This window comes from Rhea americana, unplaced genomic scaffold (genome assembly GCF_003343005.1).
Source record: "Rhea americana isolate MKP2758 unplaced genomic scaffold, rheAme1 scaffold_243, whole genome shotgun sequence".
NCBI lineage: Eukaryota > Metazoa > Chordata > Aves > Rheiformes > Rheidae > Rhea > Rhea americana.
In genome coordinates, this window is record NW_028186361.1 from 1,206,065 (window position 1) to 1,225,230 (window position 19,166).

General features: G+C 39.2%; 1 protein-coding gene across 1 annotated transcript in view; it reads right to left on the reverse strand.

Annotated features, from left to right (window-relative positions):
* Window positions 1-1,095: 1,095 nt before the first annotated feature.
* Window positions 1,096-19,166, reverse strand: part of AMD1 (adenosylmethionine decarboxylase 1) — an 18,639-nt gene continuing 568 nt past the window's right edge. The window contains exons 2-9 of the mRNA XM_085306650.1: window positions 9,063-9,149; window positions 6,890-7,016; window positions 6,304-6,406; window positions 5,428-5,470; window positions 5,184-5,328; window positions 4,019-4,111; window positions 3,786-3,941; window positions 1,096-3,233 (exon numbers count right to left, since the gene is read on the reverse strand). Of these exons, the coding sequence (XP_085162776.1) occupies window positions 3,093-3,233; window positions 3,786-3,941; window positions 4,019-4,111; window positions 5,184-5,328; window positions 5,428-5,470; window positions 6,304-6,406; window positions 6,890-7,016; window positions 9,063-9,149 (895 nt within the window). The 3' untranslated portion in view covers window positions 1,096-3,092. The remainder of the gene's footprint in view (window positions 3,234-3,785; window positions 3,942-4,018; window positions 4,112-5,183; window positions 5,329-5,427; window positions 5,471-6,303; window positions 6,407-6,889; window positions 7,017-9,062; window positions 9,150-19,166) is intronic.

Here is a 19,166-nt window from a genome sequence, read left to right on the forward strand (position 1 = left end):
TAGTGCCCATTACCAGCACCATTTACAAGTGTTAAGTGAAAAATGTGAACACTGCCTAAAACTGACAGGCAGTAAAATTACTTGACATGACAGAATTGTAAAGTGACAAAAATAGAAAAACTTTCATTAACTATTTGAGTGCCTACAGCCTAGAGCTAATCTTTAGTTTTGTGAAGGCTGGTCTTGAAAACACAGCAGTTCTTTAGACTTTAAGTTGCCACTAACTTGTCTATGAGAAGACCTTTTGTTGCTTTAAGTTGGAATTTCTTCTTTTAAGACTTAGCTGGGCATTTTCAATAGCTGTGGAAGATCTGAAATACCTACAAAGTTACCCTTTAATATCCAAAGTACAAAAATCTAGCATTGCAGAAAAGGTTCTAGGTGATTAGTGTTATCTATATGCAGAGAAGAACATACAGCAACTAAAGCCTTTAACACTGGCACACAGATATCCCTACTTAAGTGATTTAGGAGAATATTTGCTCTGTAAGTATAGTTCAATTGAATCTGCTATTTCTGTTGGAGTATTCATAAGGGATCTAGGAAACTTCAGTGATGTTGGCTGCATCTGCTTGGCACTGAAACAACCATTAGCTTCCAGTGGAGCTTGCTGTCCAGATTATGTGCATGCTTACTTTACCTTAACATTACAAGACAAACTTAAGAGATCTGTAGTAGTATGTATATATATATATATATATATATATATATGTATATACACACATGCATGCCTGCCACAGTTTGGTATAAGACCTGTAGAAACAGGAGTTGTCTTAATTCAGATGACTGTAAAATATTTAACGCTACCAAAAAAAAAAAGATTAAATAAAGACATGCAGATCTCAATCTTTCCTGTGGGTATTCATTTAGGCAAGCATTCAGCCTCAGAAGCATCTTATATATTTTCATTAGGCTTCTTYTGACATGCAGTCACATTTTAAGCTATCAGCTTGTTAACAGTTGAGATCCATCCCCTAGAAAGGCAAAGCAAGTTTTGTTACAGAACTAGTTCAGGTCAAGGAATACACAGATCTACTTCAGAATTAAACCAAGTGGTACAAGGAGTATGATAGGTAAAATTGCTAGATCACTACCAACAATTTAAGCAAACTTTTATTGAAGCATTAAGTTGTGGTACAGATTTTTAAATGATCAAAGTCTAACATCACAGAAATTATAAACACCATACTCCCCCCATCCTGATTACCCTAGATAGTTCAATCCATTCAACAGCTTTCATTTTATAGCCAAGACTTATGCTTCTATTTATAAAATGTGTATTTTTCAGTATTACTTGGAAAGGGATTTTCAGTCTACTTAAAGGACCTCAAGCCAACAAATGTCAGATCAGTTGTGACACTTTAAGAACAAAAACCACAGAAATATTGGTCCTCAGTATTAACACCAAAAAGCACTAGTCAATTATATGCTGTAAATGGCACAACATTGTTAAAGAACTTCAATCAACAATATGCTTAGAAGAACTCAATGTTCCAACCACTTGATTTCTAACCAAGCAGACTTTAGTTTAGAAGCACTGAAAAAGTGCTTCCTTTATAAATACGGAAGGAACAGAAAACCATTATGTCAACCCAGAAAGAGCCAAAACATTGCAAGGACAGGAGAGAGGAAAAAAAAAAAAATCTGTTTTATAGTTTTAACTTGCTGGTCTCACAGCTGTTAGAATCCTATAGTATTATTTGCAAACATAGCTGAAAGTTTGCCAGCTCTTTAAAGCCTGCATTTTAGTCAATACCCATTAAAGTGACTTTGAATTACACTTATTCATGTTCTATGAATAGCATTCTACTTCACTCCTGTCCAGGTGTCCCAGACAGTTCTTGTTRTATGCCTTCACTTAATGCCCTCAAGTCACAGTAAGAGGAACCACTGCATTAATTAGGAGGAAAAAACAGATGAAGTCRCAACACTCAAATACAACATAAGTCACATGCACAACAATGTCACAGGACTGTCACAAGATAGAGGCATTGGCTTTGCTTGGAACAACAAAATGAAGTGACACTGGACCAGTTTAGAAGCATTCTTTTTACAGTTAGAAGTGTCAGCTTGTTTTACTGAGAATAATCAAAACAACGTCTCCAGCCTGACAAACTCCACTCCTTTGTTAGATTGACTTGCCAGCGCTTATGAGCACCAGCTTCTTAGAGACATTATTGGTGCCTCGGAAAGATGTTTGGTGCCAGTATGGATTCGCTCTTTGCGAAGCAGTCATACAACTATGCCAAAGCACTTGAACCCTGACTCAGCTCTCCCCCTTTTAAGTCTTGAACCTTCTTCAAATTCTGCCATTGTGTAGCAATATGACAGCTTGGGGATATGGTATATAAATATGAGCATTAAGCCAAGATGAAGTTTAGCCTGCAGCAGTATCTATACCCAAGTTTAAGGGTGAAAGGCTGATGCATAAGCCCAGTGCTATAGCATAGCTGAACAAATTCTTATAAGCTTGATTAAGAGCATGACAGAAATCAGTGATTTTAGAAAACCACCACCTGCAGTAATAAAACAATTTCTAACTGTATTAAGTGAAAGAACTTTCTCCAACATGAAAGTGTTAATTAGGAATCAGTTTCATTAGAAATCATACAAGTTTGTCAAAAACTGTTTTAGACTGAAATCACAATATAGATGAAAAATATTGGTGACAATTTAACAGAGAACTGTCCCAGTGAGTAGATTGAGGCTGAAGTCTAATGAGGACGAAAGCCTTGTCTGTGGGGAATTTTTGGTGATACCTGGAGAAAAACTATGCTGTGTGTAATTCTACCTGGCTTATTTTTACATGTGTTGTAAAGTTTCATACAGTAAGATTTTTCTACATGCACTTCAATTTCACAGCAAGAGTGGCATAGAGTACCTAAACACAGAAGAGAGCATTCATGCAAGATATCTAACTCCTTGATATAATAATGCATACAATTCAAAATGGTTATACTATGATTACACCTAGGGCTTTCCACAACTACAAGGTGGTGGGAATGGAAAGCATGGCCCCCTGAATCATCAACTAGAAAGCAACCACCACCTTCTATATGGGATCTCCTTTTGCGTTTTTTCTTCATTCTTAATCAACTGTGCTGTTGCTGGCGATTCTTTGTAAAACTGGTAAAAACAAAGTTGTAATCACTGAATTGGGCAATCTGGTGATCAAGACGTTTAAACCCTTCAATCTTCTGGGCAGAAGAAAACACTGTACGACATTTAGAGCTCTAGAAAACAAGTGAAATTTACAACTTAGTTTCTAATTCTTAAACTTAATTTCTTAATTTTTAAACATAAGACTGGGAGATAGACTAATGCAGTAAGCACTCAATGTCTACTTTTGGGGATATTGTTACCAATATGCCAAATTCTTGCATGAAAGCACTGCAGGAAGTTTCAGTCCCTAGCAATCCTGCTCTTTAGCTGCTACATTGCTTTTCTATCAGTTACTGGCTGGCAGCATCAGCTTTAATGGCCACAGCTGTCAGTTATAGAAGCATGGCTAAATCAAGAAAAACACCAAAGAAAAACTGATGCCTCCACAAATATTCCAATGACTTTCTACAAAGTTTAAGTTGGACTGCCTTATCTCTTAGTATTAAGTTTGAGATTAGATTTAGTGCATGCCAAAAGACTTCCACTTTCCTAAGTAGTTACCACCCAAGTTTATAGGCAAACTAGAAACAGCTGATGCCTAAGTGAAAAATAGATCTTTGTCACCACTGATCTACTTGCAAACCTGGCATCAGGAGCTGACATGCTAAAGACAGCAAACTCACCTGATTAACAAAGAGGGTTGTCACGAATTTTCCTGGCTTGAAAACCTCTACAACTTTTCTAATCAGGTCATCATAAGAGGTCTGACTTATGTTTGTTTCAAAACTAACATAAGAAAACTCTGGTTCTGGAGTGATGTGAATAGTCCAATAAGTTCCCTGAAGAAGAGAAGACTTATTAGCATCAAATGATTAAATTTGTTTTAGTATGAATATTCAGTAAGTGTAGAACTTACATCCGATTTCATCCCATTCATTGAATACCCACAAGGATTGAACATTGTAGCATCAATAACAGAACCTGGTATCAGGTCACGAATTCCACTCATCTGAAATAGAAGTTAAAATAATACCACTCAATTTATTATGCACCCTTGCACTTATGTTTAAGTCTGACTCAAAGGCAGAATGAACACAGATTTAGGAGACAGGACATCAGAATTTTCTGAGAGAGAAGTCACTTTGATACCATTTTGTGCCACTAAACAAACTTGCYTGACATCCTGTCACTTAGACCAGTGACTGAGTGCTCAGTTCTGTACAGGTTACCATCTACCAAAGCATCTGCTACAAACAGAATCAGACTGCATAGCTCCAGAGAGCACCTTTGAGTTATAATACATAATTGTTCCTGCAACTAAAATGGAGAACAACTTTTGTGCAACCACTGTCCACAAAGTGACAACTATTTACATTTACTAGGGAGTGTGAACATATGTCCTTATACTCCGAAATAACTCCAAGTACTTTGATTTCCCATATAGTACTTGAGCTACAGCCAAACCTTTACAGCAAGTACAATAGTGAGAATCAAAGCAAGGAGGGAGGAACAGATGGAGTCACTGTATTTGTCAGTGAAGCATGTTCACACAGAACTTTCCTGTTAATTGGAAAAAAGTTAGGCAGGAAGCGAGACAAAGCTGGGCCTATCAAATTATGCTTACACTTTAGAATTTCCCCTGACAACCAAACTACACTTCCCCTACAACCCAAGCTATCAAAATAACTCCCATGATTTAACCTCAATTTTGATAACTTTATTCCTTTGGCACTCACTATTCTCTGTATAAATCTTACCTTTTCTACACCCCCCCCCATCCTTCAGATATTGCTAAGATGTTTGAACACTTATTTCTCCATTTTCTAAAAAAAATCCAATCACTAAATCATTGCAAATTGCCTACACCAGATTAAAGTAGGAATACAGTAAATGTGAACTTTTATTCCCCCAAATCTTCTACAGTCAAACCCATTTTATTCCCAGAACTCTGAAATGATAATCTGATACTTTCTATGAAATCTCTTCTGCTACAAAATAAAGTCTATACTAAATGTTAAGTGAAGCACTTAGGTGCCCAATATACACCATCCCCAAAGAATGTAGTTTTCAAGCAAACATACACGAGTGACATCATTTGCAGTAACACCATCTTTCATGTAGAACTGGTCCATAACTACTGGGTCAAGCTCACTCATCAGAATTTCCAGCGTCTGATCAGGCTGATTGGATATCCGACTCTCYGGGAAATCCAGAGTGTACAGGTACCTACATAAAGTACAAATGACTTCTGTAATAAATATTAGCAGCAACAGGTTAAGTTGTAGTATATGACCCAAAGAGATTTCAAAGTCTTCACATACATACCAGCAATCAGAATTCATACGTCCCATGCAATAAGCTGCTCCATCTAGTAGAAACAAAAAGGTCTTGAGTTAATATATCACAGCTCATCCTTTATGTAAAGGATTAACCTTGTTTTATATTTGAAGATAGTGCAAGTCATTCATAGAACATTAAGAGGTCCACTGATACAATTAATATTCATTATCAAGTAAGCAGGCATTTAAATTCAGAAGCATAAAGCCAATAATCAGAGAAACAGGTTCCTTGGAAGGTAATCTCAATATCCCAGTTCAGACCCTATTAGGAAGAAATTCAGATTAAAGCTTTTACTATGCACAGATAGAAGCCCTAGCAGTTTCAAGCATCTAATGATTATGATTAGCATTTATTTTCAAGTAATTCAGATCAGTATTTCAATTTCCGCATCACTTCAGAGAAGTTTTCTGACAGAAACTCAAGGTTTTTATAGGTTTTTGTTGTTAATATGTGAATTCAATATTTACTGCAGTGATTCTTTGGGCACGATTTTTCCAGTTTATTTCAACCTCCCACTTTAAAGGGCTAGTCTACCTTTTTGCTGAGGCTTTCAGGGTCAGTGACAACTGGATTCTACAGACTTATTTACCACATACCACTTAGAATTCTGTAGACTACTTCAGTGAAGGGAAGGTGTTAAGTTTCAAGTTTATGATGTAAAGCTTGACCTTGGCAAACTAGTTTCAAAATTCAGAAAACCACACACAGCTTTTGATTCTTAAGCAGCTGAAACTTGTGCTGGCTGTGAAGCTCCCAAAGACTGCTGAATGGCCTTCACAATGTGAAGCACACTAGTCACTTTTCACTTTGTATGTGCACTTAACACAGGTATACAACTTTACTAAAGTTTCATAGACTTACTTGGGAAAATTTCATTAAGAAATTCTACTTCTTCCTGGAAATTCCTATGTGGGTACTCCTGGTGAGACGGCTTCATGAAATTCTTACGTGAATAAAAGAAGCTCTAAAACAAAAACAAAACAAAAAACTTAGATACTTAAAAATATATGTCCATCTTGAACCTAAGAATCTAGGAAATGCCCAAAAGATACAAACATTTAGTATAAGCTTTCACAGAACAATTTTTCACTGTAAGAACACTGATACCTGTACTTCATCTTTCATTTGAGGCATACAGCCATACCTGGCTTAATTTGAAAGTCAGCACCTATATCTTACAAATTTGTTTTCTGAAACGCAGCTCAAACTTTAGCACTGACAACTGGGGCATGGAGAGCTTTAACCYTTAAGTAATCTTACTCAGTGCAATAGCATTTGTAAATTAGCATCCTTTAAAAAGGCAAGTAGAAAGCTATGCTCTGTAGCGAAGCAAACTTATTACAGAAACCATACATGAARGAAGCCTCAGAATTAAGATGAGTGAATTAAAAATAATAAAAAACATTCTGTACATTCTAAGGAAGATGTGGCATTTTTAGTACCTTACCTGAATTGAGTCAAACCCACTGTACTCCCTAGCAAGCTCCAACAGGGGAACCAGTGCTTGCAGTAAGAGGGTGGTACCACACGTCTTCAAAATGAAACGTCTCTTGGAGACAAACATGCTACTCTCACTATTAAAGAGAAAAGTAAGAAAAATGAGTTGCATTCTGTATAAAATACGAGATTTTAGTTCAAATCCCAGCAAAATGCATTATTTCATAAATGAATATTCAGGATGCAGTATATAAACGTGCTCTGCAAGTGTATCAGATCAATAGGTTCTAGTCAGCATTTCTAACAGTTGCTTGGATCTCCTGAAACAACTTTAAGACTAYGGATACTTGGCACTTTTGAGTCCAATTTAACAGAAGCCTAATATTTACATTTATTCCAGTTTGAAGTCAGAAAAGTCACCTAAAATTTCTGGCCTCATACTCAGGAGTCATATCAGCAATGATACAAAATGTAGTCCTTGGCAACTCAGGTATGAATGTGGTCTCAGCTCAATGAAAGCTTCAGCAGCAGCAGCTGTACAGCTGTGCCTTAGCATGCAGATACAGCTTTCAAATGAAGTATGCACATATAATCAGTGGAAACAGCTTAAAATAAACTCATTTCGGGACACATCAGTGCTGACAGAAGTTTTAGCAGTAGCTGTCAAGGAAAGCACAATCTGAATAGGCACTYTGCACACATTTTCAGTATGTTTCATGCAATACTAGTAGTTCACTGCATTCATTATACAATTATCTTTGGTTTAAGAATAAGCTTTCCATACTCTATTACCCTACAGTTAAAGCAGCTTTCTCCTCTCATCACTGTAGTGGGTGAAATCTAAACTAGCAAGACAGCAGAACAAATTTGACAATAAATAGCTGCAAGTGTGATACTGCACAACTAGCACTGTACAGGAAAGAGTGCATGCTTTACATTAACAGCATCTTTTCTTCTAGAATAGATTGAGGTAAGCAGGTATACAACATAGATAGGCCCATAATTTCTTGACCCAGCTGCAGAACATGGTCTTAAACATGAAATCTAGCTTCCTCAGCTAAAAAAGCTGGTAAGAATATCCACTTAAAAACCCCCCAAAGCTTCAGAATTGTATGGATGCTGGCTGCATCTTCTAGAAAAGCTGACTATTGGGAAGTGATAAATCAGCATCTGTCTATAKGAACGTAAGTCCCAGTATGAGATTAGAACTATAGCAATATGATATGTCCTTATGTGTWAGTTAGTTGTATATTATATACAATGTATACTGCTGATTTTTGTAAATCAGGTATTTACTGATCCTCAATTCAGGGGGACTCTAATTAATAATGCAACTGGAAAACCTAAGCATGCACTAAAATTATTTTCCCAAATGACTGAACAATGGGAATGAAAGCCTAGTACATGTATTTAACTGTTTGGAATGCTGTTTAAAAATGGAAAAGTCACTTAATCCACTATATAGTTTAACTAGTTACATTAAGTTCTTGTTTAAAAAATATGAAGCTTGGGGGAGGGAGGGAAGGCTTCAGCAGTTTCACTAGCTTGCTCTTAGCTCAACCTTACCCTGAAAAGCTTTCAAATACACAAAATACAACAGCTTGTTTCTGATCTGAAGTAAAGCAGAGAATGTCAATGCAATTCTGTKTTCACATAGAAAAAAAAGCAAAGATGAAAAACATGGCAAAAGCTGTTTGTCCTTTTGACTAATTGTGCTGTGCAAGACAAGAGAATCTGAGATCTCTTGAAAACTATTTACAGATGTCCTCAGCTCAAGAAGTTGCTCCATTTGATTTTAATATTCTGAATCACAAAGCAGCCTATAGAGTCTTTGCTGGTCTAAAACCAACACTTCCATGCACTGTTCTGCTGCAGTAATACTAAATTTTTTTGTATCTTCTTAATCGGGGAGTTATCCCAGGCAAAATCCAGTGATCTGTTGGTAGTAGTTTTGTATCAGGTGCAGAAGCACTACAGCCTTGACCTTAATCTTTTAAAGATAAATACTGATAATTATGAAGACACTTCTGTTATTGAACAGAAGTGACAGTATTATAATTAGCAGACCCTACAAGTTGGTCATTAACAGAGCAGGATCTTCATAACCTAAGATTATCAAATGGATCCCACACAACAGTTCAGCTATTTTACTTAGAGACTAAAAGAATAAGCTAGTGGCTTACCTGAGTACATAAGCTTCCTGTTTGTCAGTTTTTGTCACACTTATGATCAAACAATGCACATTCTCCAGAAGTTTGTCCCACTCAATCCTGTGAAGTTAGATTTGAGTCCAAACAGTTAGATTTTTACCTAGATAACTAAATGAAGTTCTATTGCAAGACAATGTCATTGCCAAGGTGAACAAATCTCTTTCCTAGCAATGTAAGCAGATTTCTGATAAACCAGGCACTAAGCAGAACTAGCTATATGAAGTTATGCTTGCACAATGTAAAATTGTCACAAAATACCTGAAAATCCACTTAAGAGCTAGAAAACCTACCACCCTTGGCAGCCTTTGTTGTTACCCTGGYTTATTAAAATCAGTCTTTGCTCCAAGACATTTTCATGAACCAATTCTCTTAATGTTTTCATAGAATGGACTTCGGCTTTCATCTACTACTGTGTATCAGCGTTATGTCACATGGATGGTCAAAAGTACCAAAACTCCATCCCTACTTACTACACAATGAGTTATAGCATACAGAGTTACTATCTGAACAATCAACACTTGCATTATGGGACCAAAGCTATCAGATTTAGAAAATAACTAGCCCTAAGGACTGGAGCTAATACATTTCAATAGTCTCCGTTCTTCTTTGCAGAATCAGGATCATGGAATTCCTTTCATCTCYAGGTCTAGAAAATTTGCACAGCAAGTAGTTTTAGAATATTACATTTACAAGAAGATTTGAACTACTTTCATATGGGGAAATTTGAGCATATGGAGGGGCTAGAATTCAGTAGAGTGGTTAAAAGTTTAATATTCACTACTGCCATTTTGCATTCTACAAGGATTTCCATTAGAAAACTGAGAATCAAAGGGCTCAAGCCAAAAAGTTTTGAACTACTCAAAAACGACAGACTTGAACACAAACATTTTGGTCATTCCTTTAGTCTTATTACTACATCTGGTTAGCAGAATCCAATACAGTAGTAGAGTTCTTTATGGCACAGACACTTTCCCAAAGTCACAGAATCACAAGTCCTCATCAGCTTCATYCCACTTCCCTATCTCTCCCATCCCACTACATATTCCCTCTGTATTTGTGCCGGCTCTTGCGCTCAGACCTGTAAGGGACAAAACTTACTAACTCAAACTGAGCTGCCAGCCACACCACTGACCTGAAACAACTTACTCTACAGCTAGGAAATAGAGGGAACAGTCATACTTTCCCAGCACTAAGTCATCAAACTGGCTCAGCTGCCCATTTAAGTTTCAGCTTAATCCTTCCTGAGTGGTCAGACCTGCCTTTATTCACACTGCAACAGCTCTGTAGTTGCACTTCAGGCCACAACATTCATTGTTAATCCTGTCAGAGTTCCTCTGGCAGCTACATGCCTCTCCCCTGAGAAAACTGATCAGTTGACAATAGTGAAATATCACTGCAAGTGTTAGATGCTGCTGTACATATATCCATCTCCTACTTGCAGGCAAGATGCATTCAGCTCTTAAAGCAACAGGCATTTTCTGAGGTGTTTCAAGTTATTTCTCCCTCACTTGAGAATGTCTCCTAAAACTTAATTCTGTACCTTTGCTACTAACACAGGCTCTGAAAGGAAATACTCAGGTATTGCACTGGCCAATGTAAAATTATAAAATATTTATACAGTAGTCAACCAGAACATATTAAACTTATACTCACTATATAGCTTTCTTTGAGGCTTCTGCATCTTAAAATCCATCATAATTAAGTGCACATCTACACAAGTTTTTATAAACCCTGAATAGTACAWTTGGTACTAAAAATCAAAATAAGCTTCTCCTTATAAACCCAAGCAGTGAGCATTCACTAAATATTTTTTCTGAAAATAGAGATCCTTATGCTTTGCCCTGGATTTTTTTTTTTTTTTAATAGCAAGTACCAAGACAATTAATCCATAGAAACATGACAATAAAGGATGCTCAAATCAGTACACGACTTTTTTAAACTATAYCTGCTCAAATAAAGCCTCAAATTTATTCAGCTGTGCACTTCTGTCATGGGCTGTGCTTAGCACTCACCGTCTTTGATCCTCAAGTACATACGCAAACAAAAAGGTATGTGCTCAGCTTTTCACATTTACCAGGATTTTCCAACTAGCCAACATTAAGCAGAAACTTAATTCTACCTTAAAGCACCCTTTCATGCATTAGCAATACATGCATTACAGGTAATCTTTGTCAAGTAAAAATCCCCCTCAAAGGTGGTAACTTTGTGAAAGACTTCACCATTACACGCTATTTCATAATTCCTTGTTGTGAACTTCCTAGCTGTGAAGGGGCAAAATCTAAGTGAAAAAGCAGAACAAAAGACTAACTCCCCCAAAAGGTAATCAGGGGCTTTTGCTCCTCAAATATCCCCTTTCAATGGAGAATATATGGATTGCATTACTATTTCCAAAACTATTTCCCAGATGCAGAGATCAGGACAATCCCCAACAGATTATTTGAAGCCTGCTTCCCTACACTGAAAGTTAAACATACCAGAATGATACAGCTGCTAAGAAAATTTTAGTGGACTGCATCAATTGTAACACCAAAGTGGAAAAAAGTTTGAGACAAGCTACTCATGGTTATAAAATAGACTAACTTAGAGTATTAATCATCTCATCCCAAAGCTGTAGAACTCTGATCCTTTTATTTCTAATATCTGACACTCRTTGAGAGCTAGTAGTTTGTCCAATAGGCAAGCAATGAGCATCTTAGATGGTTGCACTTGCTTAAAACACTTACTACTGAATGCAATTGGAGTAATCCTGCCTCAGTTTTACCATCTCTCCTACCAATCAAATATGGACAGAAAGCTGTTTTTATACTTGACTAGCAGAACATGTTAAAAAAGCACAGCAATTTATTTTTGAACTGAGGTTGCAATGTTTAGCGCTTTCTGATTTGTAACCAGAACCTAACTTCTGCTCAAACTACTACAAGAGTGTCAGAAGAGAAATACCTCTTACAAAATTAGGCCAACCAGTAGTAGGACACCAGTAATTGAAGAGATTATACAACTACATCAGAAGCTTATTCCTGTCAACAGTTAACCTCCAGAAGCATAATCCCCAATAAGAGTACTTTGCAAGTACAACTCAGACTGCACTGGGGAAARAGTTCTTTCCTAAAAATTCTTGCTGTACTGTAGAACAAGTCTTATGAAACATCTAAAGACATCTTAAGCTATATACATTGTCTTGTATAGCTTTACATAAGAACAGCTGTCAAGACTGTAGTAATCACAGTGATAACTAAAGCAGTGAAAAATACATTACTCTAGTTCAGTATTCTATTTTAAACAAAGTCTYGTGGTAAGGTACAAGACAAATTTGGTTATCTCCTAAGTGTTTTGCAGTCAGCATTATCAACTGCCTCATTAACATGCTATAGTATAGWTAGTATGCAAATTGCTACCAACACCAGAACAGTGAAGAACTCAATGYCTTGTCTAAACTGCCTATGCACAGGAGCCAGGAAACATGGAGGTTGGCTAGTATCAGAGTCACAACATTAAGTTTCAAATGTTCTGAAAGGTACAGTACACAGACCAAGTTATMAGATTTGTAATTCAAGAGTTTTAGAACATTTTAAAATATCATCTAGCAGCTGGTATTTTCTGCTGACTTGCAGATATGTGAATTATTTCCCATTAGAATTACAACTCGAGTTTAGCTTTGTAAATTGCTAGTTAATACAGGTTATCTTGAATTATGTTCACRTAACAGTTTAGACACAACACATTGGCAACTAGATAATTTAACTTCAGCAATATCTGTAGAGCACACAAGCACTACACACCCTGTGTACGCTGAACATAGACATACAGAAACACTGTCTGCATCTGCCTTATCTCAAGCCTAAATCTCCAGGGATATACACCTACTCTTGAATTAAAGAAACTCCTGAATGGAAAAATTGCACTCACAGAAGTGATTCCAAGCAGTACTTCATGCAAAACACTTTACCTGCAAGGAAGACAGAGTATCCTGCTAAAGAAAATCATTCCCTAATGCAGCATGACACCAAGATACTTCATCAATGGCACAAACAGATCCTTTTATCTTTATCAGTATACAGAGACCATTGGATTCCAATGCTTGGTGTCTGACCAAAAAAGAGGTATTCCTAAAGTCTCATTCTTTTATCAAAGGATAAAACACATCTGACCACCAAGGTGTTTAAGGACCTAGTGTTTCCCTAGTGTTGGGAACGCTAGGACTTAAAAGACTTACAGGCAACATTTAGGCAACTTAAGTGTAATCTTCTGAGTTCCACCTAGTTTTGCACTAAGCTGTAAAAATCTTGAAAGCCACAATAATCTGGCAGACACCTTATTTTCGATAAGCATTTTTACCTCTTGATCTTTGATTAAATAGCAAGAATAAGTAGAACACAACTCACGGCCAACCCTCCTTGTACCTTCATTGTTTGAGAAAATATGCAGTTAACACTGCTACAGTACTGAGAGCTGAAGAGAAGGGGCAAGAGGTAGGGGAAGAGATGCAGAGACACAGCAAGTGTTTAGTCAGGYAGTACAGTACAAATCAAGTATTCACAGGACTTGCATCAGATTTTACTGTATTGGTGCCTAGCATTTTTGGCCTATCAAGCATAGGCCAAGTGTGTCATAATACCAGTGTCTTTCCATATTGTCCATTATTGCACTTTCTCATTATGAATCCATACAATATACATAAATAGGAAACAAATCAAAAGGTGCTTATTTTTACTTGAGAAAAGCTGATAAACTGTTAAGTTATCAGAGTCATTAACCTATAATTCTGTACCTTCAAGATGGGCTTAAATCTTCAGATGGCAAATACATAGCCACATTGTTAGCTGAAGGAATGAAGTAAGCTTACTTTACTGGGGGGATAGTGAATGCACTACTTAGTCATTCCTAATTCCAGAGCTCACAGTAGGCTCAGGAAGAAGTTTTCAGGTATTTTAAACTCAAGCACAACATACTCARAAAAAGTGTGTCAAATTACAAGCAAATAATTGACAATCCATAATACTAAAATATCATATTCCTGAAACAACAGCCCAGATTTATGAACAAATTCAACTTTACAGTTTTAGTCAATAGATCATAGTTTTGATAGAAAATTAATCCACTTAAACTGAAGCTTTCCAAAGTTTACCGTATTTTCATTTTAAGAAGCAGGAAAGTCTTAGCAGATTGGGCAAGAAACATTGTTGCTTCTGAAAGTACTAAGGGGTAGGCTTGATTAAGACAGAATAAGCTCTCAAGAGTTTTAGAGACATCTGTGGAAGTGATCTATCCATGCTAGCAGAACATTGTCAATATTCCACCTGCAGATTAAATAATAGTATTTCATACCTAATTGGAGATTGTCTCCAGCTTTGGAAGCATCTCTGTAACAGGAAACAAGCTTAATCGATTCTAGGCTTCAAATGTACATCAGTAATCAGGTGGTGTCAAACATGACAAGCAAGTAGATCAGAAAAGCAATTACATATCCTTATGTATGAAGCAGAAGAGCATAGAGGGATGCACATGGCARAGGGGAAATGGGAAAGTAAGGAAGAGCACACTGGCAGGGGAGAAAAGGCACCATCACAGAATCTCCACGACAAACTTACATCTGCTTTTCAAATCATTCTCACCTTTAATATCTTTCTGTTTAGAAACAGTGTATGTGCACTATTTCATATATATGCATATACATACATACTTAAACCAAGACAAAGCAAGTGGGGGAACATCACTTGAATTGAGAAATTAAAAGCAGCCAGTCATAGTTGATTCTGATAAACATCTATTCACAAGTCAATTATATAGAATTTATTATCAAACTGGGTAGCTGAATTAGAGAGTGATCAATAATGAAAGCTAAGAAAGAAGGCATACAACCAGGCACATACAGAAAATCTGGTTTCTGTCTCAAAATATATAAGYAAGCTGATACAAATATGTAGTGATATGAAAAAGGATTCATGAAGGAATAACTTCATTCAATGAGGTTAAGATCTGCGCGAGTCAGAAGTCAAACAAGCAGTATCCTTATGACAACTCTACTTAAAGAACTTTGGAACTTGTATAAACCAACATTTAAACAATATTCTGCAGTTTTATAATAAACAGGCACAAAAATGGAAGGATATATTGCTTAAAACTTCCCATTTCTATGGCGGAAGAAGTAGACAAGAGTTACTGGTTATACGATCAAGCATTGTAAAGATAGCTGTATCAGGTCACATTTGCTCTGTACACAAAGGAGAGAAGAGTTAGTTTTCAGCAAACCCTCCTTTTACACTTAGTTTTTTAAGCAAACATGCATTACATGAGCTTAATGAGAAGCACTGAAGTTAAAGTTAGTRCTTCTGTGGCCTTAAAATCATTAACTTAATTTCACTTTTCAATATGAGTAGGGTAGGCATCTTCAGGAATCCGCCATTATTTCAACTGCAAGACCTTTTGCAAAACTGTTTAAAAAATGAGCAGAGAGCCTCCAGATCTCACCAGCTAAGCAAAGCCCATGTTTACTCATTTCCTTTTGTAGCTGGGACCTTTACAGAAGGTATTAAAGACTGAATATATACCAGTTTCTGAAACATCTTACACTGTATCCAAATAATTCTCTGGAAAGTAGGCTTGCCAGTAGTTGAAAGGAGTTTAAGTCCACTCTTGAAGTTTTTCCCCCAAGTAACTGGTGTTATCTCAAGAGAAWTTAATACCTAATGCCTAGCAAAGCACAGGCAACATGGAAATTTTTAGCTCTGAACATCAGCTTAGTCATTCATCAGATGAATGGCTAGCATTTCACTACTAAGCAGGTATTACAATACAAAAGGCAAGCTCAACTGGTTTGCAACTTGACTAATTTAGCTATTGTTCTGTAGTTTCAGCTTTGATTTTAAATTCTGTTCAGCATCAACTAGCTTATTCAATTCCCTTTATGTAATTAGCAYAGTAGAATATATTGCATTCATAAAGTTCAATATACAAAGATAACCTCAGTTTTCATCTATYCCACTGTAGTGGCAACAACAGAAAAATGACATGTCAGAATTAAACTAGGAATGTTTAGTAAATTGTCTCATGCTAGCAAAAAAAATACTGTGATATTTATTTCTGAGTAACTTAGAGGTTAACAGCAGCTTTCAGACATGTCACACCTTCCCACCCAAATTAGGCAGCTTCTAATTAGAAGTCCTGTATTAAGACTAAATTAACACAAAGGCCTTCAAAGCTTGCTCACAACTCGAACTGTGTTAAAGAGCACATGTTTAACAGCTAACTGTTTGTATCTACCCTATTAAAACTTTTACAGCCATATCTAAACCCTGTAAAGGATCTTGCTGCAGTTCCTGCCTTACAATTCCATTCAATGCCATTAAGCAGTTTCAAAAAATAGGTTTACTGTTTTGTAAACATGAGCCCCAGCTAACAAGCAGAACACCAGTGCATGAATGTGTCAACAAGGAAAGCATCTGCAGAATGCCATCTCTAAACTCAAAGTTCTGTATATTCAAACACAAGCATATGAATGCAAAGTCAAATGAACATTTTTGGAATCCTTCTTTAAACAAGTCAAACATGACAGGAATCCTGAAGTGCCTACATACCATTTCAGTAGAAATTTGCACTTACAGCATTGCCTGGACATTAACTAAAACTCTTGACTTGTGGTATCCACTATACTACTAAGTATCAAAGGCCTGTATAATCATATCTGATCATTCCGAGTCAAGCACAATCTTCAAAAAGGTCTACCTAGCTTCATGAGTCAGAAAGTTATGAGCAAACTATCTCATTACAACASCAGGTCAGACCTAAACACATGTTTCTGCAGTGCTTCTGGCATTGCAGAAATGCAGCTTCACCCATATGTGAGCTAGTCTTACWTGGGCTCCAATTCTTTGTCAATACTTTCTCTACAGGAAATATTCATTACTTCAGAARAGTTGCCTGCCCACTTGCAATTTAGATCTTTGGGTATCTAACCCTACCAATATACATACAGGAAATCTGCTGAGAAATATCAAAATAAACGAATAGCATATGATAAGTATGCCTTTCAATGAAGAAGCTATCATCATTACCATACTCCACATATTACAGGCTCTCTGCCATGTTACCTTTCATTAGTCATCTCCTCAGAACAGGGACTGTTTGACCAGAGACCACTGGATAACACTGATATATACAAGATATGGAACACACTCAAGTACCAAATTCTCCAGGTGCCATCTGAACCTGAAGACATGAATAGTTTACTGTACTCAACACAKAGGTATAGCCTTCAGATTTGCCCTTTGTCTTGAGCAGGTCTCCTTTTCTTAAGTATGTCAGCTTATTATATCTGCATACCATACTTGTCCTTCTTCCAAACTTRCACACAGTTTACAGATTATTTCATTTTTCAGGTCTGCAGCTACCTTTTTCCTGACACTGCCAGGACATTTGTGCCTGGCATTGTTTTCTGCAGATCTACAGTTTGACTCCCTATTATAAGTCAGAAGTACAGGTATCCTAGTCTGGCCAAACATCTGCCTCCCTACAAAACRCTGGTACTGCTACGCTGGCAGAGCAAACTATAATAAAAAAACACATATCTGTCATGCCCACCATGGTTTTAAAAGATACATGCCCCAGCAGGCCACTGTCAGATACTGCACTCAAAGGCAGGCCTTAGGAGAAAGGGCTTCCCGCTATCACAGAGGACAGTCTGAAACACGTGTACACATGAAGCCCTGTGTGGGCCTCGGGCCTTTCTTCCTCCCTGGGTGGTAGTGAAAGAAGCGCCAGCACATTCCTCACATGCCCATTGGGTGACAGTGGCGGGCCCACCCCTTCGCGGCGCCCAGTTCTCATTGGCTTGAGCTTGTCAATGGGAGAAAAAAGAAGCAGCGCGATCTGGGAGCGGAGCCAAGAAACTCACGTGTAAATCGTGGTTCCAGCCACACTTCTGGAGGAGGAGGGGGCATTTCCCCCATTGCCTGCCTCACTCCAGTGTCCACGCCACAGGCAGCCAGGGAAAAGATTCCCATGTATCGTCAGCCTCCCTCCACGAGAGCTGCTCTGTGAACCTGTTCAGCTACACGCTGGCGCAGGTCGCTGCGAAACCAGCGGCATGAGGGAACCATCAGTCCTTATCCCTACAGTAAAGGGCAGGATCTCTCCTCTCCCATTCCAGCTTTCATAAACTGGAAATATGATTCCTATCCCCCGCCGTCTGCACTGAAGTGCTGGCATAGCCGGCCCTCGTGAGCCGGGATTTTCCGAGCCGTTTTTCCCCCACAGCTCAATCACCTTCCTCCCCTCCCTAAGCTGGCGGGAACAAGAAATCCTGCCGTAAAAGGACTTCCACGGCTCGCGCTACGAGGGAGCCCGGACACCGCCAGACGCCAGTCTGGAACCGCGACATTCACGGACGCTTGGCGCAGAGGAGTGGGCGCCGCTGCCGTGCCCCCGGCCGCCAACAGCACTGCGACACTCCTCCACCCGCCTCCCCCCGCGGGCGCTGCCGGCCGGCGCGGCACGGCAAACGCCTGGCTCTCCCCTCCCCGCCGCCACATGTTGCCAGTAGGGACCGCACGGGGCTGCACGAGGTGGCGGCGCGGAATGGCTTCCGCGCAGCGCCCTCCCCGCCCGCGGCGCCGGGAGGGTCGCAGCCTCCGGGGCCGGCCCTCCCGCCCGGAGGGCAGGGGAAGGTCGCCGCCGCCCTCCCGCGGCTGTGGCGACGTTAGCGGCACACGGGAGAGGCCGGGGGAGGCTGTCACTGAGGCAAGGGCGGCGGGAGGTGGGGGAGGCACAAGGGCGGCACCTCGGCGGCCCCGCACGGGCCGAGCCCGCCTCGCGCGCGCGGCCGTTGCCACCAACGACTCCCCGCCGCCGGCGGCCCTCGAGCCCGCCCGCAACCAGCCTCCCCGCCAGCCCGCGCACGGCCATTACCCCGCGGCCACCCGCCCTCCTCCTCCTCCTCCACCCCCCCGCCCAACCGGCTCCACGCCGCACCGCCACCACACCCGGGGCCCGCGTGCGCCGGCCATTCACCAACCGCCCCCGGGGCCCGCGTGCGCCGGCCATTCACCAACCGCCCCTTCCCTCCCATCCACCGGCCGTTAA